This window comes from Magnolia sinica, chromosome 18, assembly GCF_029962835.1.
Source record: "Magnolia sinica isolate HGM2019 chromosome 18, MsV1, whole genome shotgun sequence".
NCBI classification, from domain to species: domain Eukaryota; kingdom Viridiplantae; phylum Streptophyta; class Magnoliopsida; order Magnoliales; family Magnoliaceae; genus Magnolia; species Magnolia sinica.
Window position 1 is genome coordinate 3,036,858 of NC_080590.1, and position 22,933 is coordinate 3,059,790.

Consider the following 22,933-nt stretch of genomic DNA (forward strand, 5'->3'; position numbering starts at 1 on the left):
CTCATATTTTGTCTCATAAATTAAAATGGTCTGAGAAAAATTATGAACGGCGTAGATAAACCATTTACATCAATTTGAGCCCCACAGAGTCCTGGCCGGACGGATTACCGTCCGGGCGGGGGAGGACGCAATCCGCGTCCGTTAGTTGGTGATAATATTTCCTTTTTCTTTATAAAGGAGGATTAAAGACAAAGAGGGAGAGGTTGGTGGCGTGGCAAATAATTAGAGAAGGCCTTGAAAAACAATCAATGCCTGAGATTGGCTCTTATATAATGAGAACAAAGGGTAGGGATTTTCTCAGCACTTTCCTACTCACATTCTTCTTTTTACATACATTCATGCATTTCCCATTTCAAACCCAACCTCTCATTCAAAATCCTTACCTCTTCTAACCTCCATTTCTCTCTATAAATCCATCTATCTTTCCTTAGCTTCTCTACACCTTTTTCTTGCTTTTCCCTGCTCTAGAATGTGAGTTCCTAGGCCAATGGAGCTTGCGTTGTCGGTCGGCGGCAACAGCGACGGCGGCGAGCCGAGCAGGAAACGGCGGATATGTGGGCTTTTTGGCGATCGGGTCCGACAAGGGTTCATCGTTAATGGTTTGGATGACATAGAGAGAAGCAGACGGAGGAATTGCGCACCGGTTCAGCTTGATTTGAAGCTTTCCTGGTCGACCGATACAGGTAGGTTTGTCGGTCTCATTTACGCATGCGAATCGTGACCGTTTGATTGTACGACTGAAAGATTTTTATTTTTATTTTCTGGTAAATCAGCTGAGATAGATTGTAAATTCATGTGTACGGATTCTAGTGTACTTTGTTTTGGATGTGCCACCGACAAGTCACAAGATAAAATGGTTGCCGATACATACCGGTTTTTTTTACAAGTAGCCGATACGTGGTCTTGCTATGCGGACACACGTGTGCAATAAAGCTCATGAACATGCCGCACATGCGCCAGCATGGCATATAGGTGCGGGATCCAATTCATCCATCGACATTGTACATGATTTCCCAAAACTAAATCTGGTCCATTCAGCACGTAGGCCCCGGTTTGGAAACAGGCATATGGGTTTGAAAACTTCACCCACGTTTTCCAGAGCCGTACATTTGGTTTTCTAACTATGGCCCCATCTCACCAATGGATGGATCTGATTCTTGGGCTAGGGCATCAATATAGCGGTGGCCATTATGATGGATGGATTGGATCTCGGCACATGTGTGGAATAATGCCTTTTTATGGGAAAACAGCTATTGTTTTCCATTTTTCAACATTCCTCATTTTCCACCTGGTAACGGCCGTTACCGTTACGATTGCGGTATGTAACGGTAACGGCAGATGGGCAGCTGCAACGTCGGAAGAAGGGTTTCTAGAAACCATGGTAATGAGGCGAGTGCTACAATGTTTAGGCCGTGGGTCCCATCCCATCCAACCTCACCAACCAACAAAAAAGGACGGTTTCAGATAGCTTTAATTGCTTGGTAGGAAAGGGTCCACCTTCCTTATGATCATGATCACACATTAACCATCATTGGATTCTATTGCCTTTAATGAACTGATTTTACCTAAAACCACTATCATTTTCTGGGCCCATTGGAACTTCATACACAAATTTCATGGAAATCGATATTTGCACCCACTTTTTTTTTGATAGATACACCCTTTTTTTTAAACTTTTGATGACACAATAGTAAATCTTTGTAGTAGGTCCGAATCTTCCATCTAGTGGGCCCTAAAATGGGATTGGGTGATCCTAGCCATTTGAGCTTGGCACGATGGAAAAAAAAAAACTACAATCAATGGCTAAGATCATTTGAGCTTCTTTTCTTTGTTTTTTTTTGGCCTATCCATGGTAGGATGGATAAAAAGAACGGTCCAGATCTTGCAGATGTATACAATATGTACAAAGATTGGATTCCTTCTCATAAACATGATCCCATATTTCATGTGGTAATCCAATCCCAATTATATTATCTTTGCCATTAAAACAGGAAATAATTACGAGGCCGGAAGATCGTCTGATCAAACAGCTCCGACACATGGACACTTGGACGTAAATCAAATACCGATCGATGATGACCCCGACAATGAGATGGGCCCATCCTCTTCCGATTCCCGGCCCACCGTCGCCGGGAAACGTGATTGCGAGGCTGAGATGGAGAGAGCTTCTTCGAGATGCAGCGATGAAGAAGAAGGTGGATCAACTAGAAAGAAGCTAAGGCTCTCCAAAGAGCAATCTTGTTATCTAGAGGAAAGCTTCAAAGAGCATCCTACTCTCAATCCGGTTCGTTAAATACTGGCCCGCCTTGAATTACAGTATTTTATCTATTCAATGAGGGGGAAAAAAAGTGAACGGTGCGGATGGCTTGTGTGGTCCACTCATCCTATCGGTTCCGATTATCTTCGATGATCCATCAACAATGTGGGTCACGAGATGAATGGACACAACACATTCGAAATAGATGTACTTCAATCCAATGGGCCCCATGAGAACATTGAAAGGCCCACCCACCAAAAGGCCCAAGAGTCGTTTGGCCCATTGGCCCCATTCAACATGGTGTGGAGGAAATGTGTACCAGTTCCATCTAATGGGCCCACGGCAAATCAGGACCATCCATTTATGATTTTTAAGGGGCAGTAAAAAAATCATCTTTACGTGATTTTTCGCTTTTGATGACTGCAGAAACAGAAGTTGGCGCTCGCTAAGCAATTGAACCTCCGGCCGCGACAAGTAGAAGTGTGGTTTCAAAACCGGCGAGCAAGGTACTGATACCATAAGCCTGCAAGATAATTATGTGGGGCCCAGGTGTAAATTTTCTATTGAGATTGGGAAGTGGGCCATATTCAGGCCCATTATCTACCAACTATCAAACATGGTTTAATGGCTCGGATCGACTCGTTCAGTCTCGAGCTGAGTTGCCACTCGCCCTAGTTGAAATGAATTGTCCTTACCTGTCCGAGTCAGGGCTGACTCAGGGTATCAAACTAGTCAGGTCTAACTGAGTCAGAATGGACTCGGACAATCTTAAACCCATGTTATCAAGGACTGACCCAGTGCCCGATTCAGGCCCGTTTATGTTTCTCATGGTCGTGTGGTCCACCTAAGAATTAAATAAATATGATGGGCGTAAGACAGAATTCAGGCCCAATAAGGAAAGGGAGAGAGAATAGGCCTTGCATTGCTCATCCCTAGAACATGCAGCATTTATTTGATTTTTCCATACTTGTTAATGAAGATTTCTTGGTTTTGTCTAGGACTAAGCTGAAGCAGACCGAAGTCGACTGCGAGTACTTGAAACGGTGCTGCGAGTCATTAACAGAGGAGAACCGAAGGCTACATAAAGAACTCCAAGATCTAAAGGCATTGAAATCTTCCCACAGCCCATTCCAGATGCACGTGCCTGCAACGACTCTTACAATGTGCCCGTCCTGTGAGCGTGTGACCACACCGAACACGGACAACAGCAGTAAGACAGGAGACTTCGGTGGGCCCAAATCCAGGTTCGGGCTGTTCTCGCAACGTACATCGGCTACATCATGAAATGGTGGTTTTAGGAGGTGAAATTTGCAGATTACCCTAACAAGAGATGTTAAGATATTTATCATATATCTTACAAAGGAAATGCTACCTCATTTGGGTGCAAGTAACTATGCACATATGTGACACACATGTCTATGTGCGGCACACGTGCCGTGATCTGGACGCTTGTTTCTGTGAGCCAGCATGATGATTGGCCGCAACACCAAAATTTAGCCGATTAAAGTATCCTACTTACACAGTTGTTCTGATACGTTCGCATGTTGATTGTGGGACGCTGTTGATCTTTTGTTATTCTGCCAGCCATCTATTTAGAGGCCCACTGCTTGGACAGTTGAGATTGTCTGATCCTTCCTCTCTTTTTTTTCTTTTTTTGGGTTTTGGGCTATGACATTCCACGTAGCAGCTCGCCAAATTAATGGTCCATGATCACCACACGCGTGCCATACTGCATCGCTGCTATAGAGATAGTGGGCCCGTCTCATGGCTGGCACTAGGGGCATCTTTGGAAGTTCTAATTCAGAATAGTTACTATTACTATACAATTTGCATTAATTGAAGCCTTCTTATTTCCAGAAATAACCTCTCTATTAATGAAGTGCAATTCATGTGAAGATGGAATCCTTTACAAAAACAAAAACACCTATCTAAATTCTGATTGGGCTTGGGGTTGGACATTGGACGCTGGATCCTTTACAACGTTTTTACCGTAAACTTATTCTACAACTCCGCTAGTGGAGCCCACTATGGTTTGTATATGGAATCCAATCCGTCCAAAAGTGTCATCACACCATGAAAAGGGATGTCCCCAAAAATTAGGCGGATCCAACCATCAGGTCAGCCCGAAATTAATTTGAAAGTTTTGGGATGGCTGTCGATTGTTCTGTATGTTGTGGTGCACAGCTTAGCATATTTGCATGAGATCCAATCCATTCGTTACAGTTACCACTATGTAGATGCTCTTGTCCAAGAATCAGGTCCGTCCACTCGTCTGGCAGGCCACAGTTTCCGAAAGAAATTTACATCTGTAAAAACTTGGCTGAAGTTTTGTTTTTTAAAAAAAAAAAAAAATTTATTAGGCAGCCCACCTGCTTAATGGACTGGAATTATTTCATGCAAGAACATTTACTCGGTGAAATCCACCTGATGGATGGTTTGGAATTTGGATAACGCTGTTGAAGTGATAAGGTCTCTTGATATACATTGATACACCACACATACATGACGCTTCAGCTTTTGGAGTTAATGGTTGTTTGACACAGTATCAGAGCGAAAGGTCCTAAGGTCCTTCGAATCTCAAGAGCAGCAAATATGCCTTACTAATATATTATTCTACCTTGTACATACATGTGGGCTTAGCAAAGCTCAACATGTGGACCATCCATGGTAAGGCCTACTAGTTGAATGATCTAGATCACCCAACCTTGTCAAACTGAAATATTCCCCTCCAACAACTATTGAGTTATAGTTCTAAAACATGCTGACTCGACTCAAAACGAGTCTAGTCACTGGGAAACCCACTCAAGAAAGTGACTCGGTCCCATATAAATCCGACTCGGTTGGCTTGATGACGTGACTCGACCCAATTTAAAAGAGAACACTGTTGTTTTGAATTCACTGCTGGGAAATCAAAGCGAGAAGCACCCATCTGTTTTAGCTATTTTATTGCTTACACTATCTTAAATACTTATTACAGTGCCAAATACTTTGATTGTAATTATTATGTAGTCAGAGTTGAGCGGAACAACCCATCCGGCCATTGAGTCTTTTAAGTTTTTGAGTTTCCAAACTATACCACTTCAAAGAAAATTTACTATTGCAGTCAACACCATGACAGCTCCTAGATATTTTGGAGAGGACGAGAGGAACTTGAAGCCGAGTGATCGCTCAAAAAAACCTATCACAAATATCATATTAAGTAAGCAGCCCAGGCAATGACAAAGATAGCCATCGATCCAAAGCTTTGAGGCCATGCGGACTCCACACTCCAATGATGCGCACCAATCAGCCCTGTTGAAGCTGGCCATCGCATTGAGGAGTAGCCAAGCTTGCCCAATCTGATTCTATTGACCCAGAGACACAAGCAGGAATTCTTCCAGCAGCCAGGCATTCAGCTGAGATCACTATCATATACCCCATATGACTTTGAACCACCACGCTCCGCTCCCACATCATCATCATTGCAGAAATAGAATAAATCCAAATCAGGATTTCCAGCATACATTGGCTATCTGGGGATCGACCTTTGCTCACAAATAGAGATTCCAGCATACTCGGCACTCCCATCATTCCTTGCCTGAAGAGTTGCAACAATCGCTCGAGGGAAAAAAAAGAAAAAGGAAAGAACGAAAGATAGGCTGCCAAGAAATCCACCCTCAAGCTGCTTACAGTCTGCCCATAATCCAGCAAAAGGACCTCATGCTGCATGCCATCTTATCTGTACTAACAACGAAAAGGGGGCACTAGCAGCAGGTTTATCCATAGCAATCAGGAAACCAGTAAAATAAAAAATAAAAAAAATTACAGTCACTTCCAATCCAAATATTCTGGGGACACCAGAACCAGTCTGCAGCAATGGCAACACCCTGGGCAGATGGCACCGGCCCCTCAGTTCATGCAATCACGGACCCCTCTCTCAGCTCATATGATCATCGACCCCAGCTCTCTTTGCATCCTCCATCCTTGCTCTCTTTTTCATTGCATTCAATGCCAAAAACTCGCTGCCACTGTTTTTTAATCCCTCCAAATCCTTGCCTCCCTTAACATGCATTCCTCCAGTTTCACCATTCCATGAAGACCACATCCGCCTGCCTCAGAAACTATGGAAAATGTCATCACAGCAGAATCGAAGTTCGAGAGATGCTTTATATAAATATCTGATTTCTTGCCATGTAATTGACTGGAATTGGGTTGTTGATAATTATGGCCGTCTTGTGTGTTCATCAACAGCTTGTCACTTGTGTTCGCAGCAGGTGGGACCAATCTGAATTACCAGACTGCCACGGAAGCTGAAAAGGTGAAAGAATCCAAGGTCTGATTTTTCTTTTTTTCCATCTAATTTATTGGAGAAATTTTCAAATGCTTCTTTGATTCATTCTAATATTGGATTTGATGCATAATTCTAAGAAAACAGCTTTTGGTTTAGACTTTTATGCTGCTTTCTTGCTTCCTATAATGTGCCTTACCCTCAGATGAAGCATCCTTGAATCCATGATAGGAGAAATGAGGTGGCCCATTTCCTACCTCAACATCACAACAAAGGGATGAAAAACCATGATGAAGAAAGTTACCGTCCATTTCCCGGCAATAAAAAGATTCCCAGCAGATCGTTTCAGGACTGCAACTACTAGTGCCTTGCAGGACTAGGAAGACCCAGATACTTTGAATGAGATACTCTGCAAAACTTTTGATCGGTGGAAATGACTTCACAAGCATATCTGACATTGATTTTTGGAACAATAACAACACAAATTTACAGAAGCTTTCTGGCATTGCATGTCATACTCATCATCAACGTACTTCTCTTGGGACCGGTTGATGAAAGAAACCATGATATTAGACTTCAAGCCTTCCTTCCCTCCCTCAGAACTATCATTTTCAGGAATGCAACTATCATTTCCCTAGTGCAACCCCCGCATAATTAATTCTGAGCTTAAAAGGGGTAATGGTTTTAATAAATGTTTTATTTCTGCCAGTGCATTCAACAACCGTTGCGATGACCAAATTACCCTCGTAAGGTGGAACTATCATTTCAGGAATCTAAATATCATTTCCCTTGCCTATCATGTTTAGAGTTGTATGTTTTTTGTTCGTACTTTGTTTTCCTTGCCTATCATGTTTAGAGTTGTATTTTTTTGTTTGTACTTTGTTTTCCAAGGTAACCTTTTGACGATAGTAATCTCAAGATTGATAAAAATGAGGTGCAAATGATATGGTTAGCCGAAACAGTTGAATTCAACAGAGGACAATACATGTGTGGAGTAACTATTGAAACAGGACCAAAGAGAAATAATTTAAGTGCATCAGTTAGCCTGTAACTCTTCTGGCAGATGATACTCTAGGAAATAATGGTCGTCATCTCATTTTTTTTACTAAGATTATTTGTGGGAGCTGCCAAACCCCAGAAAGTGATCAACATGTCTTGCCACAGATTGAGCCAAGCTGTCAGCTGCTTCCTGTGTGGATGCCTCTGCATATACGCGTATGACATCCTCTGTGCCGGAGGGCCGTATGAAAGAACGAGCTTGGGGATACTTGGCTGCACATGTATTTAGATATAAATAATGTTAGAATTAGCCAAACACGTGCGACTATTTAATTTAGAGGTAGAAACTATCATTATTAACCAATCAAAGCATAATAAGCTTCTCAAGATGTGAAATCAAAATAGGAAAAAAAAAAAAGGAAGAAGAAGAAGAAGAAAGAAGGCCAAGTAAGAAAGAAAGAAAGAGAAACAATTGTGTGCTCTGGTTGGAACGAAACAAGGTTTAGAAAAAAACATCATTACGTCCTGGTGAGATAGAAGTTATAAGAGAAAACGGTAACTCCGGTGGTTTTATGTAATGAATGGCTGTTAAAGAATGGTCGTTATTTTGAAAATGATGGCTGTTACAGGATGGAACTATAGCTATCATGCAAGAAAGATGTTTTGTTAACAACAACGGCATTATGTTACGGATAATAACACTGCTTTTCAGTATTAAAAGAAAAAAGCCCAAAGATTTCCTATAGGTTGGATCTTTTCAATTTTCCTGCTTTACAGTGACTTAGTGTTATACAAAAATAAGTCAGTAACGCCAGTTGACCATTACAGGTCATGTCTAACAACACCGTTTTGAACCTTGTTATGAAGGAGATTCTATATCTATGGGCCCTGCTTGTCCATCCACTCTACCCTTGGTCGGAGAGAATCTCAATGCAGATTAGAAGTGGGATTCCCCTCACCTTGAATGGACCCAAATGGGGCCAATTGGTACAGTCTCCTCTGTACCGTTTGGAACACAGAGGGTGGATACAGACATCAGCAAAATTGGCAAAGGATGATAAGTTCTTCTCTATTCAATACCAAGGCATTGCAATTTGTTTGAATGATATGTGTGCTCACCTATTTCAGTGTTGATTGCCTCCTGAAGACCCAATGGCTTTACAACCACTGTTTCTTCATTTGCTGTAATAACAGCAGTTCTATCTGCAACTTTTACCTGGGAGTAAAAATAATGGGAACATTACACTCCAAATAATAATAAAAATGCTATTTTCATCAGTAAGAGCTCACAAGATTTACAAGCAATACCATCCAAACTGTTTCCCTTGGTGTTGTCCACCTGGATCATGAATAGGCCTGATGTTTGGACCCCAAGCATAAATTTTGATGTGGCTTCTAATGGTTGAAGTGGATTTCATATAATCATCGGGGTGGGCCCTGGAAAAATCAAGGGTGGACGTCTCTCTCCCAATTGTTTCCTTTCATGTGACCCACTTGAATCACGGGTCAACCTGATTTTTTGGCCCTGGGCCTAAATTTGGATGACGCAACTAATGGTCGGAGTGGATTTCACATGCACATCACGGTGGGAAAAAAATAAAATCAAGGGTGGTTTCCCTCTCGCAACTATTCCCAAAAAACAAAGATATAAAGGGAATTTTACAGTACGCCCACCCTTGGTTTTTGACAGGTCCACCATGTGTGTCTGTGAGATCCACTTTGATCATTAGATGTGCAATCCCGAGTTAGGCCCAGGGCAAAAAAAATTAGGTTGACCTATGATTCCGGTGGGCCACACCAAATGAATCACTCTTGATTTTTACAGGGCCCACAGGAATGATTATATGAAATCCACTCCAACCAACCATTAGATATCACACCAATATTTAGGCTTCGGGCACAAATATCAGGCCCATCTGTGCTTTAGGTGGGCCACACGAAGGGAAACGGTTTGGAGGGTGAGGGTTGCCCTATATACTATTTCCAATCGTGTGACCCACCTAAATCACGGATGGGGCTGATTTTTGGGCCCTATGCCTAACATGGGTTGGGGTGGATTTCACAAAAAAACATTACGGTGGGGCCCAACCAAGCTGCCAACCCCTTTGCTAGCAATATCGATCCCAACTTCCGTTTAGAAATCTAATGGAAGCTATTCCAACGATAATTGCTTAAATGAATGGGGTAGCTTATTGAAAACATTTTAAAAAAAGGTACCAGAATGTAAATTCTATATAAGTATGTAATTTTTTGTAAAATTCCCTAAAATTAATGATTAAAGTTTTTCAAGGAAATCCCCCGATGTCTCCCCAAAAAGCTAATCCTTGGGATTTCCACGATCATGAAAGATAGTTCTCACTATTTGACTATTTACCTTCTTAACATTTCCATAGAAAACAACATTGCACTCCAAACAGTGGACTCTAGTTTCCTTTTCACTATTTTCCATGTCATTTTTCCAGGGGGGTTTCCATATCCACATTTTAAACAGTCCCAAGTTCACCAACTAAAACAAAACCCCTACGGGAAGATGAAAAATCGTGTGCTACGAACAAGAACAAATAAATGCAAAGGCCAATAAAACATGATAGCAGTATTGAAAGATTATTATTATTTTTTTTCTTTTAGGATTAGCAGAATTAAAACAGTTTGACAATAAAGGTTGTACACATACAAGAGTTTTCCTGGTCAATCAAATAACTGACCTTCAACTGCCTGCTGGGAAGATCCTTATAAAGCTCACTCCATCTTTGGATTGACCACCCCATATATTGCAAAATGGCCTCCACCAAAAGCAGTCCACTTAGAGCATCTCCCACAGCCTGATTGATTAGCTTACTGACTGCCAACAGTCTCAAAGCAGCCTTTTGACACTCAGAACCTAAGGTAAACAATAATAAGATAATTTATAACAGTAAATTAATATTAATATGTGGATAATATATTAAATGTAAAGCGGTTCTAAATTTCTAATACAGTGACATCTGAGGACAATGTGCTGACCTTCATCTGTAGAAGCAAGATCATTATTTCTACCCTCCAACCAGCAGCAGAAGTGTTCCGAAAACAGAATAGTTCCATGCCCATTTGCCTCGAAGTATATCCCAATATCATACTCGGCAGCTTTCTCATGCAAGTATTTCACTCCGGTGGGTGTCAATACAACTTCTAGACCCAGCTGTTTGAGGTAGTCCGTTGATGCTCCATTTGCATATGCAGTCTGCACGACGCCAAGCTTGACCAGATAAGCATTCTCTTCTTTTTCCTCTTTGCACAGAATAAACAACTGCTCCTTGATAAATAATGCAAAAAGAGATAATATCTTGTCTCCATCAACAAGATCAATGCTACTGCTATTTCTGGATAAAACCCGAAAATATACGAGTCTATCAGCATCTCCATCCAAACTAGCACACCTGAAACACTAAACCACCTATACAGTAAGCATTTAATTAGGATTGAAGTCAATATCCAATGTACACAACACTGATAATCCAAGACAAGAAGCAGACAGCTAACCTTATCCCGTCATCATTTGAGCCAAACCCACATGGAACAACCTTCTCCTTCTGCACAAAATCAGCGCCAACTCCTTCGTTAAGAATTCCTTCTCCTTCTTTACCTGAATTCTTGACCTCGATTACCAAACCCTTCAACTGTTTCTTCAACTCTTCAAGCTTTTCTCCTCCTACACCATTTGCTCCATCTACCGTTAATTTTACATCCACAGCATCACTCATCATTTCTGTGGGGACTAAATCCATTAGGCACCTGCATCCATTATTGAAATACTGACCAATCAATGAGGAATTCAATAAACATATGATGTTTTATTGGTGAATATGATGTAACTAGCTAGGTTTCTTACAAACTGACCCGAAAGAGCTGGAGAGTTGTGTGTAGTAATCACATTCGGATGCCTTCATGCCCTTATTTCTACAACGAACCATCCAATGAAGTTGTGGGGTTGTTAAAATCCCCATGTTGACAGCAATTGCGCCAATTATAGCACTGATTCCCTTTTATCCAACAGGTTGGGTCAAGTAATTGCAGGTTGAATATATAACAAAATGGCAATTGCTTGGCAAATCTAGAATAATCCATACTTGTTTTGCAGCTTCAAGGAGAGCTTCTCCGCTAGGCCTTGTGTCTCTAGCCAACAAAATTTCTGCAGACTGGACTCCTCCAAATGGTATATTCTCCTTCTTCACAAACTGAGATATCAACTGGAAAAAAAAAAAACAAAAAAAACAAAACAAAAATAATGTGTATGATGTCTTATCATACAAACCATTTATTCAAGTAATATTCAGAAAAGCATAAATATCAACCAATATTTCATAGGTACAAACAGAGTTCACAACATTTGCATGATTTATCAAGGTGATAACACGCGCACACACATGCAAATAGGGAAATGCTAGCGTCCCCACCTCCATGGGGATGTGAGTAGCAATGTTTTAAATATCAACGATATCGGCCGATATATCCCACGATATATCTTGTATCCCAATTGTGTGATACAAAACGCACATGTAGTGACAATATATCCCACGTGTTCGATCCGGTGAGCATTTTCAATGTCCAATCCCTTTTTTGGTTGAAATTATGTTAAATCAGTGTCAAATGATTATAAATCCATTGGTTCTTTATGTTTTGCATGAAAAATCATGGAGTTGGAGCTTTGTTTTCGATATCCCTTGGTTCTTCATATTCTCCATTTTTTTTTTCAAAATTTTCCTTCAAACAGCTGTGAATTGAGACTAATTTCGAAGTATTTAGGAGTATTTGATGAAATGATCAACACATACAATCTAATTTCAAAATTTGACTATTGGTGGTCCGATTTGGGGAAAATTGGGAAAAAATCGAGATTTCCCTAATTTCTCCCTCCAATTTTTCCTAAATTGCTTGCAATGTTGCGCACTCTAAACATGACTTTAAACATGAAATCAAGCATGTATGAGGGCTGATCTACTAATTTTTCAAGTCCTTGTCAATTTTCGGAAAATAAAAATCAATTTTTAATTAAAAATTAAAAAAAAGTTATTAAAATATTATTATTATTTTCGAAATTTCCCTTTAATTAGTTGTCAATTGAGACCAATTTCAAAGTATTTAAGAGTGTTTATTAAAATGATCATCACATACACTCTAAATGTTATGCATTCAATTTGAATATAGTTACATTAGTTCAGTTAGATAGCGCATAGCTTGGGACCCTATACGAAGGAAAACTATTATGTACACTTCTTTTTTGAGATATGATGATTTAAAAGTGTGTATTAAGGTCTTTTTAAACAATCCATGAAGTTTCATTGAAAATTTCAACCATTTTCACAATGTTTCCCCATGTTTCCCAAAAAGCGTGATAAATTACCCGATATAAATGATATATCCGGTGCGATAACTAATACGTATCTGTATTCCAAGGGTGTGATACGTAACGCAATACCGATATTTCAAACACTAGTGAGTATTGTCCCAGAGCTTTTAATTTACATTGATGACCAACAGATCCTGAGGTCCATTTATTCATATCACTAGGCCCAAGCTATGGCGGAACACACAACACAGCGTGACCAGATGATCCTAAACTTTGAAGGTTGGCCAATTTGTTGCCACAATATGTTTTTTTATGAGCCATGGGTCGGATGGTTAGCATCGTTAGACCAAAGTGCTTCTTTCAAATCATAAGCAATCAATGGTGGGGCCTACTAAATGGATGTTTCAAGATGACGATTGAATCTATTTTGTTTTTCTACCCAATTTTGAACGTCCATTTTTCATGCTATTAATTGGATGATAGAATCATCCAACTAACACAATTTCGTGCCATAGTTTGGCCTTATAGTATGAATTATCGGACAGTCCGAACCAATAATTGGCTGTCACATGTGTCATTTAAAATATTTGGGGACATCGCAAGATCCTAGTGAAGGTGTGCATGGTAGCAACCAAATTGGGGATGTTGGCAATGCCCCCAAAGCTTTAAATCGCAAGCGGGATGGCCAATCATTGATCCAAACGGATCACTCGTTCCATAACATTTGCGGCTGGACATGACCCAAGTGTGGGTCATTTAGTCATAAGCTTCCATTTCTGAGCCATAGGTTGAACACTTAGCATCATCTGACTAAAGTGCTTCCTTGGAATCATAAGAAATCAACGGTGGGGCCTGTTGAATAGATGACTTGAAATGACACTGTTAATTGATAAATCTTGACCATCCATTGTTCATGCTATTGCTTGGGTGGTTAGCATCATCCAATTAATATGATTTTTATGACATGGCTAGCCAGCAGTGGTCAAAGAATGGATATTCTGTTCCAGCTAGATGATTGGGCAGACCAAAATGTCGTTTAAAAACTTTATAGATGATGCTACCATCCCTACCTTTCAATACAAATTTGAAACGTTCAATAAAAGTGGGAAGAAATGGCAAAGGTGGGAACATTAGCATTCCCTTATATGAAAGCATATATCATACAAGTCATTCAGTAAAAGTATTGTTTCAGAAAAGCATACGTATTAGCTGAAAATTCCAAGGTCCCAATTGAGCTCACAACACTTGCACAAATATTACCCTAGGCTCAGCAAAACTCACCTGATCCTTTGTGTCTCAAATTCTTCCCTTTCTTTCATGAAATTTGGCATAAAAAATCAGTTTGAGAACCAACCATTTGTGACAAATTCAAAACATTTTTAGTGCCTATTCATCTGGTTTTAGTTATATCAGAGTGGCAATAAGCTGATAACCACTGTTCAAGAAAATTTGAAACATGCGAAAGTTCAATGCTCAATTTCTCGTCTTTGGGCAAATGCAGGAAGCTGTCTATGAAACTAGGGAAGCAGCCCATTCAGGAAGAAGGGCAGAGTTCTATAAAGTCTCCTTCCATTTGCTACATACTGGGAGATTTGGAGAGAGAAACAATAAGATTTTTTTAAAAAAAATCAGCAGGTGATTCTTGGATTGCTTCATGATAAAATTAAAGGCTCCTTAATTAAGTGGGATTTTTATTCTAACAAATTCAAGGACCGGTTGCCATTTTATATCCGCATAGAATAGAACCTGTTGGTGTCATGTGGTCCTCAAGTACCCTGGTCATTGTATGGAAGATTAACTTTGGTGGGGCTTCAGTTGGGTCCCCAAATCCGACAGGTGTTGGGGGCATTCTTGGGGATTCTGCTGGCTACACGTTACTAGCATATTCTAAGCCCAATTCATGCTTGCTCATCTCACTGGTGGAAGCCATATCCTTAACAGAAGCCCTTTGCATCTTAATTATGTATCCTTCCAAGGAGATAATTATTGAAGGCCACGCTGCTAACATCATTGACTGGGCAAATTTGGGGGGTGACTCGTGGGGTCGTAGTTCCATCTTGAATGAAATTATGACTCTTGCCTCTAAATTAAACATTTTGTTTACTCATTAGAACACCTCTAAATTAACGATTATGTTTACTCATGTGAGGAGAAATTAAACAAAATGTCTAATCTAGAGGCAAGAGTCCTAATTTCTTGCCAGTCCAAGCCCAGATTTTAATCAACCTATGTAATAGACTAAGTTAAATCTAGAGGCAAGAATCCTAATGTAATCGTGCTTAGCAAGATGGAGAACTGAGCTCCAAAAAAATCAGCTAAAAACTCAATCTCTCAGATATGAGAAATCAAGTCTCCAAGCTCCTTTCTTCAACACATTTGGAAAATTATATTCAATTAACGAAGGTGGTGTTTGGACCATGGCCATTTAAGGAGTGGAGAAAAACAAATTTTTTAAATTATTTTGGACTACCTACTCTCAGTAGAATTTCCGAAAACCGCAAACTAGAGCTCGTTTGCGTTGTATAGGAAAGAAAGAGTTCTTTACTATCCACTAGAGTAACACTATTTGAATGAAAATGAAAATGAGGTGGCACCCAAAAAGGTCCAAGCATTTCTCAAAATCATGAATCCCATGAAGTGGAAGGCAAAACACCGACCTGAACCAGATCCTCGGCATCGCTGGCATTCGCGATCGCATCAGCAAATGGCTCCCATTCCTGCGTCATCATGCCTCCGTGCGGATCCGCGATTTTGATACCGTTATCAGAGACCCTATTGTGAGAGGCCGTGATCATCAATCCGATGACCGATCGGGTCTTCAGCGATCGCAGCGCGGCGAGAATCCCGACACGGAAAACCGTCGACGCTAGGATCGAAGCATCTGCCCTAAACCCGGACGTTCCATACGACAGCTTTACCCCTGAAGAAAATGAAATAGGTATCTAACGAGGTGAACTCGAAGACAAAAACGGAAAGAAACCAAAAAAAAAAGATTTCTTTATTCTTTGGGAAATGATTTCCCCCCTTTTCTTCGGGTATAGAGATCGTAAGAGAACGTATCGTACGGACCTTGAGGGGGCGGGAAACGAGAAGCGGATTCGAGGAGGATCGATCTCTGTTTCTCTTCTTCCATTGAACTCTGAAAAAATCGGTTTTTAGAAAATGGATTTATTTTTCTTTCTTTCTTGATTTCAGCTTATTAGCTCGAGTTTTGGGAGACAAGAAGCAGGAGAAGTGAAAACGGACGCAAATTGCCTGTGCCCCCGCCAACAGGAAGTTACTGCAGGCGAAACCTATATGGGACGCGGATTGTGTACGGAGGCGAGACGCTCACCGCCCCTTCACCGTGTTGTGAAGACCCCATGGCGCCCACCGTAACATATGTGTTTTATCCACGCCGTCCATCCGTTTTTTCAGCTCATTTCAGCGCGTTCGAACAAAAGTGAAGTACATCCATATATCGAGTGGGGCACACCACGGGAAATAGTGGGAATTGAAAGCCAACGTTGAAAAGTGAGGCCACCGAAGTTTTGGATGAAGCTGATATTTGTATTTTCCTTTTAACAAGGTCGTCGACCTTATTAATAGGTTGAATGATAAAATAAACCTCACCGTGGACCCTAGTTGTTAATATTTTCCTTTACACTCTAATCTAATACCAAGCTTTTTCATTCTTCCCAAACATCGAATGGAATTAGCACGGGACAAATGCAATCCCATCCCACCTAATCCCATGCGCCAGACGCCCCTTTTAAGGTTTCAATAAGGACGTCATTATCTTACGTTTTTTTTTTCCCTTTCTCGTGTGGTCTAGTTGAGCTTTAGGTATGCTTGGGCTCGTAACTTATAACAAGCTGGAAAATCAAATGGACGTTGTGATAAAACACATACATCACAATGGGCCCTATAGAGTCTTCACACCACGGTGTGAAGGATGGGGAGGGCCTCACCCCATGTGGCCTTGACGTACATGAGAAGTCCAATCCATTTATCAGATCCGCGAGCTCACAACAAGACACAAAACTCAAAAAAACAAGGCAAAAGGAAATAATGTAAACACCTACAGTTGAAACGTTGGTCGGGCCCAAAAGTTCTGGACCATATTATTATTTGTGTTTTCAGATGATATATAACCATCTTGATGAGCTAGGGAAAGGTTTCCATGGTGGGTGCATCATATTCATTGTTTTCATGGCTACCTAGTTTCGGATATGCATCGTTTTTTAATTTTCATTAGAAATATTCGCACATGAATCTTGATATTTAGCCAAAATGGCCCCCACATATCCAATGGCACAGTCACCCACATAGAGACTATTGTGCCAAGCTGCCAAGGGTAGAGGTGTACACGAGCCGAGCCGAGCCGAGTATTGCCCAGCTTGTGCTTGGCTCGGACTGCTCGAGTCCTAGCTCTTACTCGGCTTGGCTCGGCCTTCGAGCTCGGAACAACAGCTCGTGCTCGGCTCGTCTGAGTTCGAGCAGATTTTGAACCGAGTTCGAGCTGAGTTTTCGAGCCTGTTTCGGAGACCAAATGGCAGATTTGGGGAGAAAAAGGAAGAGGAAGAGGGAAAAGGAAAAACCTCATTCAGATATCCCTATCTGTTTCCAATCGAGGAGATGAAGCGACCGCTCGATGAAATCCATTGGCTATGGAGGATCTGAAGAAGAAGAAGAGAAAGGAGGAAGAAGAAATGGCAGAGGAGAAGAGATTCGCGCATCTGGACCCCAGTGGTGGGTTCCGTTGTTCTCGCCCTTGGTGGGTTCTGTCGCCTCCACTCCATCTACCTTAGGCCCCTTATAAAACCCCAGCAGCCATCATCATCATCAACATCTCTGTCATTTCCTGTAATTTCACCAAAGACGCATGCCCATTGAAGGGTTAGGGTTTGGCGCTGGGATGGGCGATGGGGTCAGGGTTTTTTTTTTTTGAACGGGTGTTGGGATGGGCGATGGGGTTAGTTTTTTGTTTTGGAAATTAGAAGGGTATATATACCCTGATCCCTGTACCGAGTCAAGTCCGAGTTGAGTCGATTTCGAGTACTATTTGAGTCGAGCAGGGTCAAGCTTGTGCTTGGCTCGAACTCATTTCGAGCATCAAAAATCAGCTCGTGTTCGGCTCAAACTCATTTCGAACCGAGTCGATTTGAGCGAGTTACCGAGCTAACTCTGCTCATGTACAGCTCTAGCCAAGGGAAGCGCAAAAAGCAAGCGCTAAGAATATTAGATCGACACGCTTATAAATAATTCAAATGCTCTTTCAAAAAAAGGAGGAACTCCAAACACTTAGAGAGAGATAGATTCCAAACACTCATTCGGAAAAGGGTGGCCTATCGATCAACAAAGAGAGGAGAAAGAGCATAAGAGAAAATATACAAAATGAGGACTTGGTAGGAACCATATTTTGAAGAACCCTATGCTCCCTTCATTGAGAAAACCATACACGTACTAAGGACCCAAGGGAGAGAGGCCTTGCACTATGTGCTTGAGCCTTATAGAGGTAAGCCTTGACGCCACCAAGTGCCACGTGCTATCGAATCAAGCTCTTTGCGCATAAACCCCACTAACAATATTTGTGCATAGGTGTAGAATTCTCCTTTAGCCAACAAGACAACTACAGGCACAGATAGCCCCCGACATGCCTCTCATACAATCATGCTCCAAATAAGGTGTATACTTTCTCATTAAGGCTGGCGCCAACACATATAGTATCTCATCATCCATGGTGAGAGCTAGAGAACCATCTCCCATCTATCCTCAACATGCGAGCCTTAACAATATTGTTGAGACAATTATTCTTATATGTTGAGGTTATCATGATCTTCTTGATTCTAAAAAGTTTGAAAATGAAAAACTAAAGGACTCAAGAATATTTATGGGCATGACACAAAATGTTCAACTCTTGTTTTACCTATAATGTAAAATGACCCACACATCAATTAAATCTATTCAACCAAACTTTCTTTGAGTGTATAGCATGCAAATATATACATTCATGATAGAAACACTCAATAACCACTTAGAGATAGCAATGCTCCCTCAATACAGTTAGGATCTCTATCATCAATCACCCCTCTTATTCACCTGGCTAATTGTTCATTTGATGTCACTGCATCTCATGATCAACTCATGATACTAATCATAACTATATGAGATGCTGATACAGGATCGATGCATGAACCAAATAATATGTGAGATCAAGTAACAAAATTAAGACAATTAATAAATAAAAAAAAATACAAACATCGTCATAATAATCATGAATCCCATGAAAACCAGAAGAACTTCATGCATAATCATAACCTAAGTTACCAACATCATCACATAAGATCATTAAGTAAAAGGAAACTGCATTCTAATTAATGTAGGAACATCCAATTAGTAGATGGTATAATTTATTTCAAAGTATAAGACCTAATACAATACAAGATAAAAATTAGGGCTTGGGTAATCTGGAAAAGTATGAAAGTTAGGGATTTTAGATTTAATATTAGGGTTTTCAGAATAAAATAAATGGGTTTTGATATAAGGATGATAGAAAATCAAAAGGGATAAGGTGTGGCCGTACGACCAACCCGAATGATTCACATGTGTGGCTTTTGATGGATGAGTTTACATTGGTTAGGATTTGGATAGTAGATAAATAAAGAAAAGATGGGTTTAAAAGAAGATGAAGGCTTAGGATGGGAGAATCAAATAACTTGAAAAAAAATACCCTAATGGATGGAAAAAGAAATGATAATGTGGAGATAAATGGGGACCTCGCACCTCCGTTGATGAAGATTAGCCTCACACCAATCTCCCTTCCAAATCACATGGAAGTATCTTCAAATCTTATGAAGATGAAAGACGAATAAAGTAAGAAACTATCTCGTGTGAAAGAATTTTCCTCCCTATGTTTTAGGGTTCATAAGAAACCCTCCATTCCAATTGAATTATGGAATGGTATAAGCTTGTTTGATAGTAGATTCCCTAAGGTACATCCTTCATCTGTATCTTCTTTGAAATGTAATTTTCTTCTTATATCTTTTATATATCCTCTTCGAAAGCTATTATTTATTCTTCTTTTGTCTTCCTCTTTAATTTCCATTACAACATTCTAAACCCTATATTCTTTGAATCCCTAAAAATTCCGTTTTTAAATTTTCATCCATGAATCTAAAACTCTAATTAAAATCTGAATTTTTTTTATTTTATTTTTGTGAAACTTTTTCAAAATTAGAATCTTGCTTGCATCATTATCTATCCACATGGTTGTTGCACTATACACACTAGATTGAAAGTTCTTACTTTCAAGTGGGCCACTTTTAAACTATTTTATATTTTCATGTACTTTGTATGTGAAAACCTAGGATCTTTATGTTATAAATATGAATTTCTGAATCTATTATGAAGATATGCTTGATTTTCTATGTTGATTACTGAAATTAATGTATAATCGACCTCCCATCTTACATTCTATGATAGTTTCCATCACCCTACATCAAATTTGGTATCAGAGAGTTTTTAGTATACTTCAGTTTATCAACAATCCCTCTTTGCGGTGTTATTGAGAAGAAAAAGGAACAAAAAAAAAAACTCTCTTATGTGAATGAATTTTCCTTCTAGTGTTTTAAGTTTTGTGAGAAATCCTCCATTCTAATTGAAATGTGGAAGAGAAGAAGCTTACTTGATGGTGGATTCCCTAATATACATCTTTCATCTTACTCTTCTTCGAAACATATTCTTCTTCATACATCTTTCCTATCTCTTATTCGAAATGTATTTTTTTTCTTCTTCTCTCGTCTTTTTCTTTTCATTTTCATTACAACTTTCAAAAACCTATATCCTTCGAATTCTTAAAAACCTCGTTTTTAAAATTTTCATCCATGAATCTAAAACCCTAATCAAAATCTGAATTTTTTTATTTTAAATTTTGTAAAACTTTTTAAAATCAAAAATTTGCTTGCATCATTAGCTATCCATGTGATTGTTGCACTACCCATGCTAGATTGGAAGTACTTACCTACAAGTGGGCCACCTATTTTATATTTTCATGCATAGATTTTCATATTATAAATCTGAATTTATGAAATTATTATAAGAATATACTTATTTTCTATGTTGATTACTAAAATTAATGTATAATTAATCTCACATCTTGCATCATACGAAAGTTTCCATTATTCTGCATCAGATAATGCATCCCAACGAAAAAATATAATTCCACCTACAAAACACAAAATTTACTCCAATAATAAAGTTGAGAAACTTACAGAGTGAATTTCTTAAGGACATCACAGTGGGCCCCACTTAACTTATGCATATAGGAACTCTATGTTGACAAGGGGACCACGTATGTGAAAAACTGGGACGTGGCCTGCATCTCCTGGCTCTACTAGATTTTCTGCAACCCTAAGCTCTATGGAGCTTGCTGTAATGTGTGTTATGTCCAAGCCATTCCTCCGCTCCACAAAATTCATTTGTGGGCAGAATCCCAATCATGAAGCAGATGTGTTTCCAGTGGACCAAACTTCAGTAAACAGCAGGGGATAAAGAAACCCACCGTTAAAAACTTCTCGAGGGCCATCATTATGTTTACATTCCATTCAACTCGTTCATGAGGTGATCCTGTCTGTTTATGTGTTGTAGTCCACTTTAGCTTTAGATCTGCCTCATGTTTGGGCTCATGCTCTAAAATGAGCTGGCAAATCAGATGGTCGGTGGGCTTCACATAGCCATTGTTAATGGTTGAGTTCAACACGTGGCAATAAGAAATGCGTGTAAGAACTCTGGTGCGTTCATCATGTACGGATTGCAATACTGATTCTCTCAACGAAATTCAGGTACAAGGCGGGTAACGCCACACGTGTACTCTGCCACTGGACTGATAACATTCTCGAACGGTCCAATTTTCTTTATACAAGCACTACCGAGAATTGAATATCAATAAAACTCCCGGAAAGCGATAGCGCGTAACTAGCACGCGGGGAACAGAGAGGTCAAGAGAGCTTGTGCGAATCTACAAAATAACGGAAATGCTCTTGAAACGGTAAAATCCAAGCCGTAGAGTAGAGGGAGTATTTTGCGGGTACATCGCAATCATTCGTTGTCAAGAGCCACATGCACGGACTAATTTACTTAAATACCCTCATCTTACAATCAAAATCCATTCACATTTCCTTGCAAAGAGGAGAGCCGAAGGTATTTGTGAAAGTCCTTTGGGGTCTGTTTGGGCAGTGGGATTAGAAGGGATTAGGTGGGATGGGATTCACCTGATCCTGTGCCAATTCCACTCCATGTTTGGGAAGAATGGGAAAGCTTGGAATTACATTAAATGGAATTGCATTGGGTTCTGTGCCAATTTCACTCAATGTTTAGCAAGTTGTGTAGGTCCCACCATGATGTGTGGGCTATATCCACACCGTCCACCCATTTATCGAGATTACTTTAAAGCATGAGCCAAAAAATCAGGTAAATCCAAAGCTCAAGTGGACCCCACCATAGAAAGCAACAGGGATTGAATACTTACTGTTGAAAACTTCTTTGGGGCCACATAAGTTTTAGATCTACCTCATTTTTAGGCCCATGCCATAAAATGAGGTTACAAAACAAATGAACGGTTTAGATATAACACATGTGTGTTATTCTCAATAATTTCAAATGATGGTGGGTATATTCATTCAATATACCATCGTATTATCAACAAAGCATGGCATTAATTTCATCCCATGGTATTAGGGGACAATTCCTGCCATGGGTAATAATTATGTTTTTTTGAATCCCATCCCACCTAATCCCTTCTAATCCCACTGCCCAAACGGACCCTTGACGACTTACCTGTTGCTTTCATACTCTGGCAGAATGTGATGGATGATACGCAGGTAGCTTAGAAATTGCTAAGAAATTGCATGCCGCATGTGTGATTTTCACGGTTAAAAATAGACCATCCAAATTATGCACGTACCAGTTTAGATGCATCATGAGCAAAGTATTACATTTAACTTTATCTAACTATTGTATTTCCGACATTTATTTTACGGTTTAAAATGAAAAACATCCAATGCTTCTTCAAAAAAAAAAAAAAAAACGTGTGTCCATGAGTCAG

The 22,933-nt window shown here is 40.0% G+C and overlaps 2 protein-coding genes across 2 annotated transcripts; one reads left to right on the forward strand and one right to left on the reverse strand.

The window, feature by feature from the left end:
- The first annotated feature begins 217 nt into the window (after positions 1-217).
- On the forward strand, positions 218-3,886 carry LOC131233374 (homeobox-leucine zipper protein HOX11-like). The gene is made up of 4 exons (XM_058230062.1): positions 218-683; positions 1,992-2,284; positions 2,684-2,763; positions 3,256-3,886. Exons 1-4 carry the CDS (start codon positions 488-490, stop codon positions 3,539-3,541), a joined length of 855 nt encoding a protein of 284 aa, XP_058086045.1. The 5' UTR covers positions 218-487; the 3' UTR covers positions 3,542-3,886.
- A 3,558-nt stretch (positions 3,887-7,444) lies between these two features.
- Positions 7,445-16,198, reverse strand: LOC131232647 (phosphoacetylglucosamine mutase). Its single transcript, XM_058229033.1, has 9 exons — positions 15,919-16,198; positions 15,507-15,769; positions 11,630-11,749; positions 11,400-11,542; positions 11,043-11,294; positions 10,527-10,939; positions 10,229-10,404; positions 8,643-8,739; positions 7,445-7,796 (listed from the first exon to the last, which is right to left on the reverse strand). The coding sequence occupies exons 1-9, from the start codon at positions 15,980-15,982 to the stop codon at positions 7,636-7,638; spliced, it is 1,689 nt and encodes a 562-aa protein (XP_058085016.1). The 5' UTR covers positions 15,983-16,198; the 3' UTR covers positions 7,445-7,635.
- Positions 16,199-22,933: the final 6,735 nt, after the last annotated feature.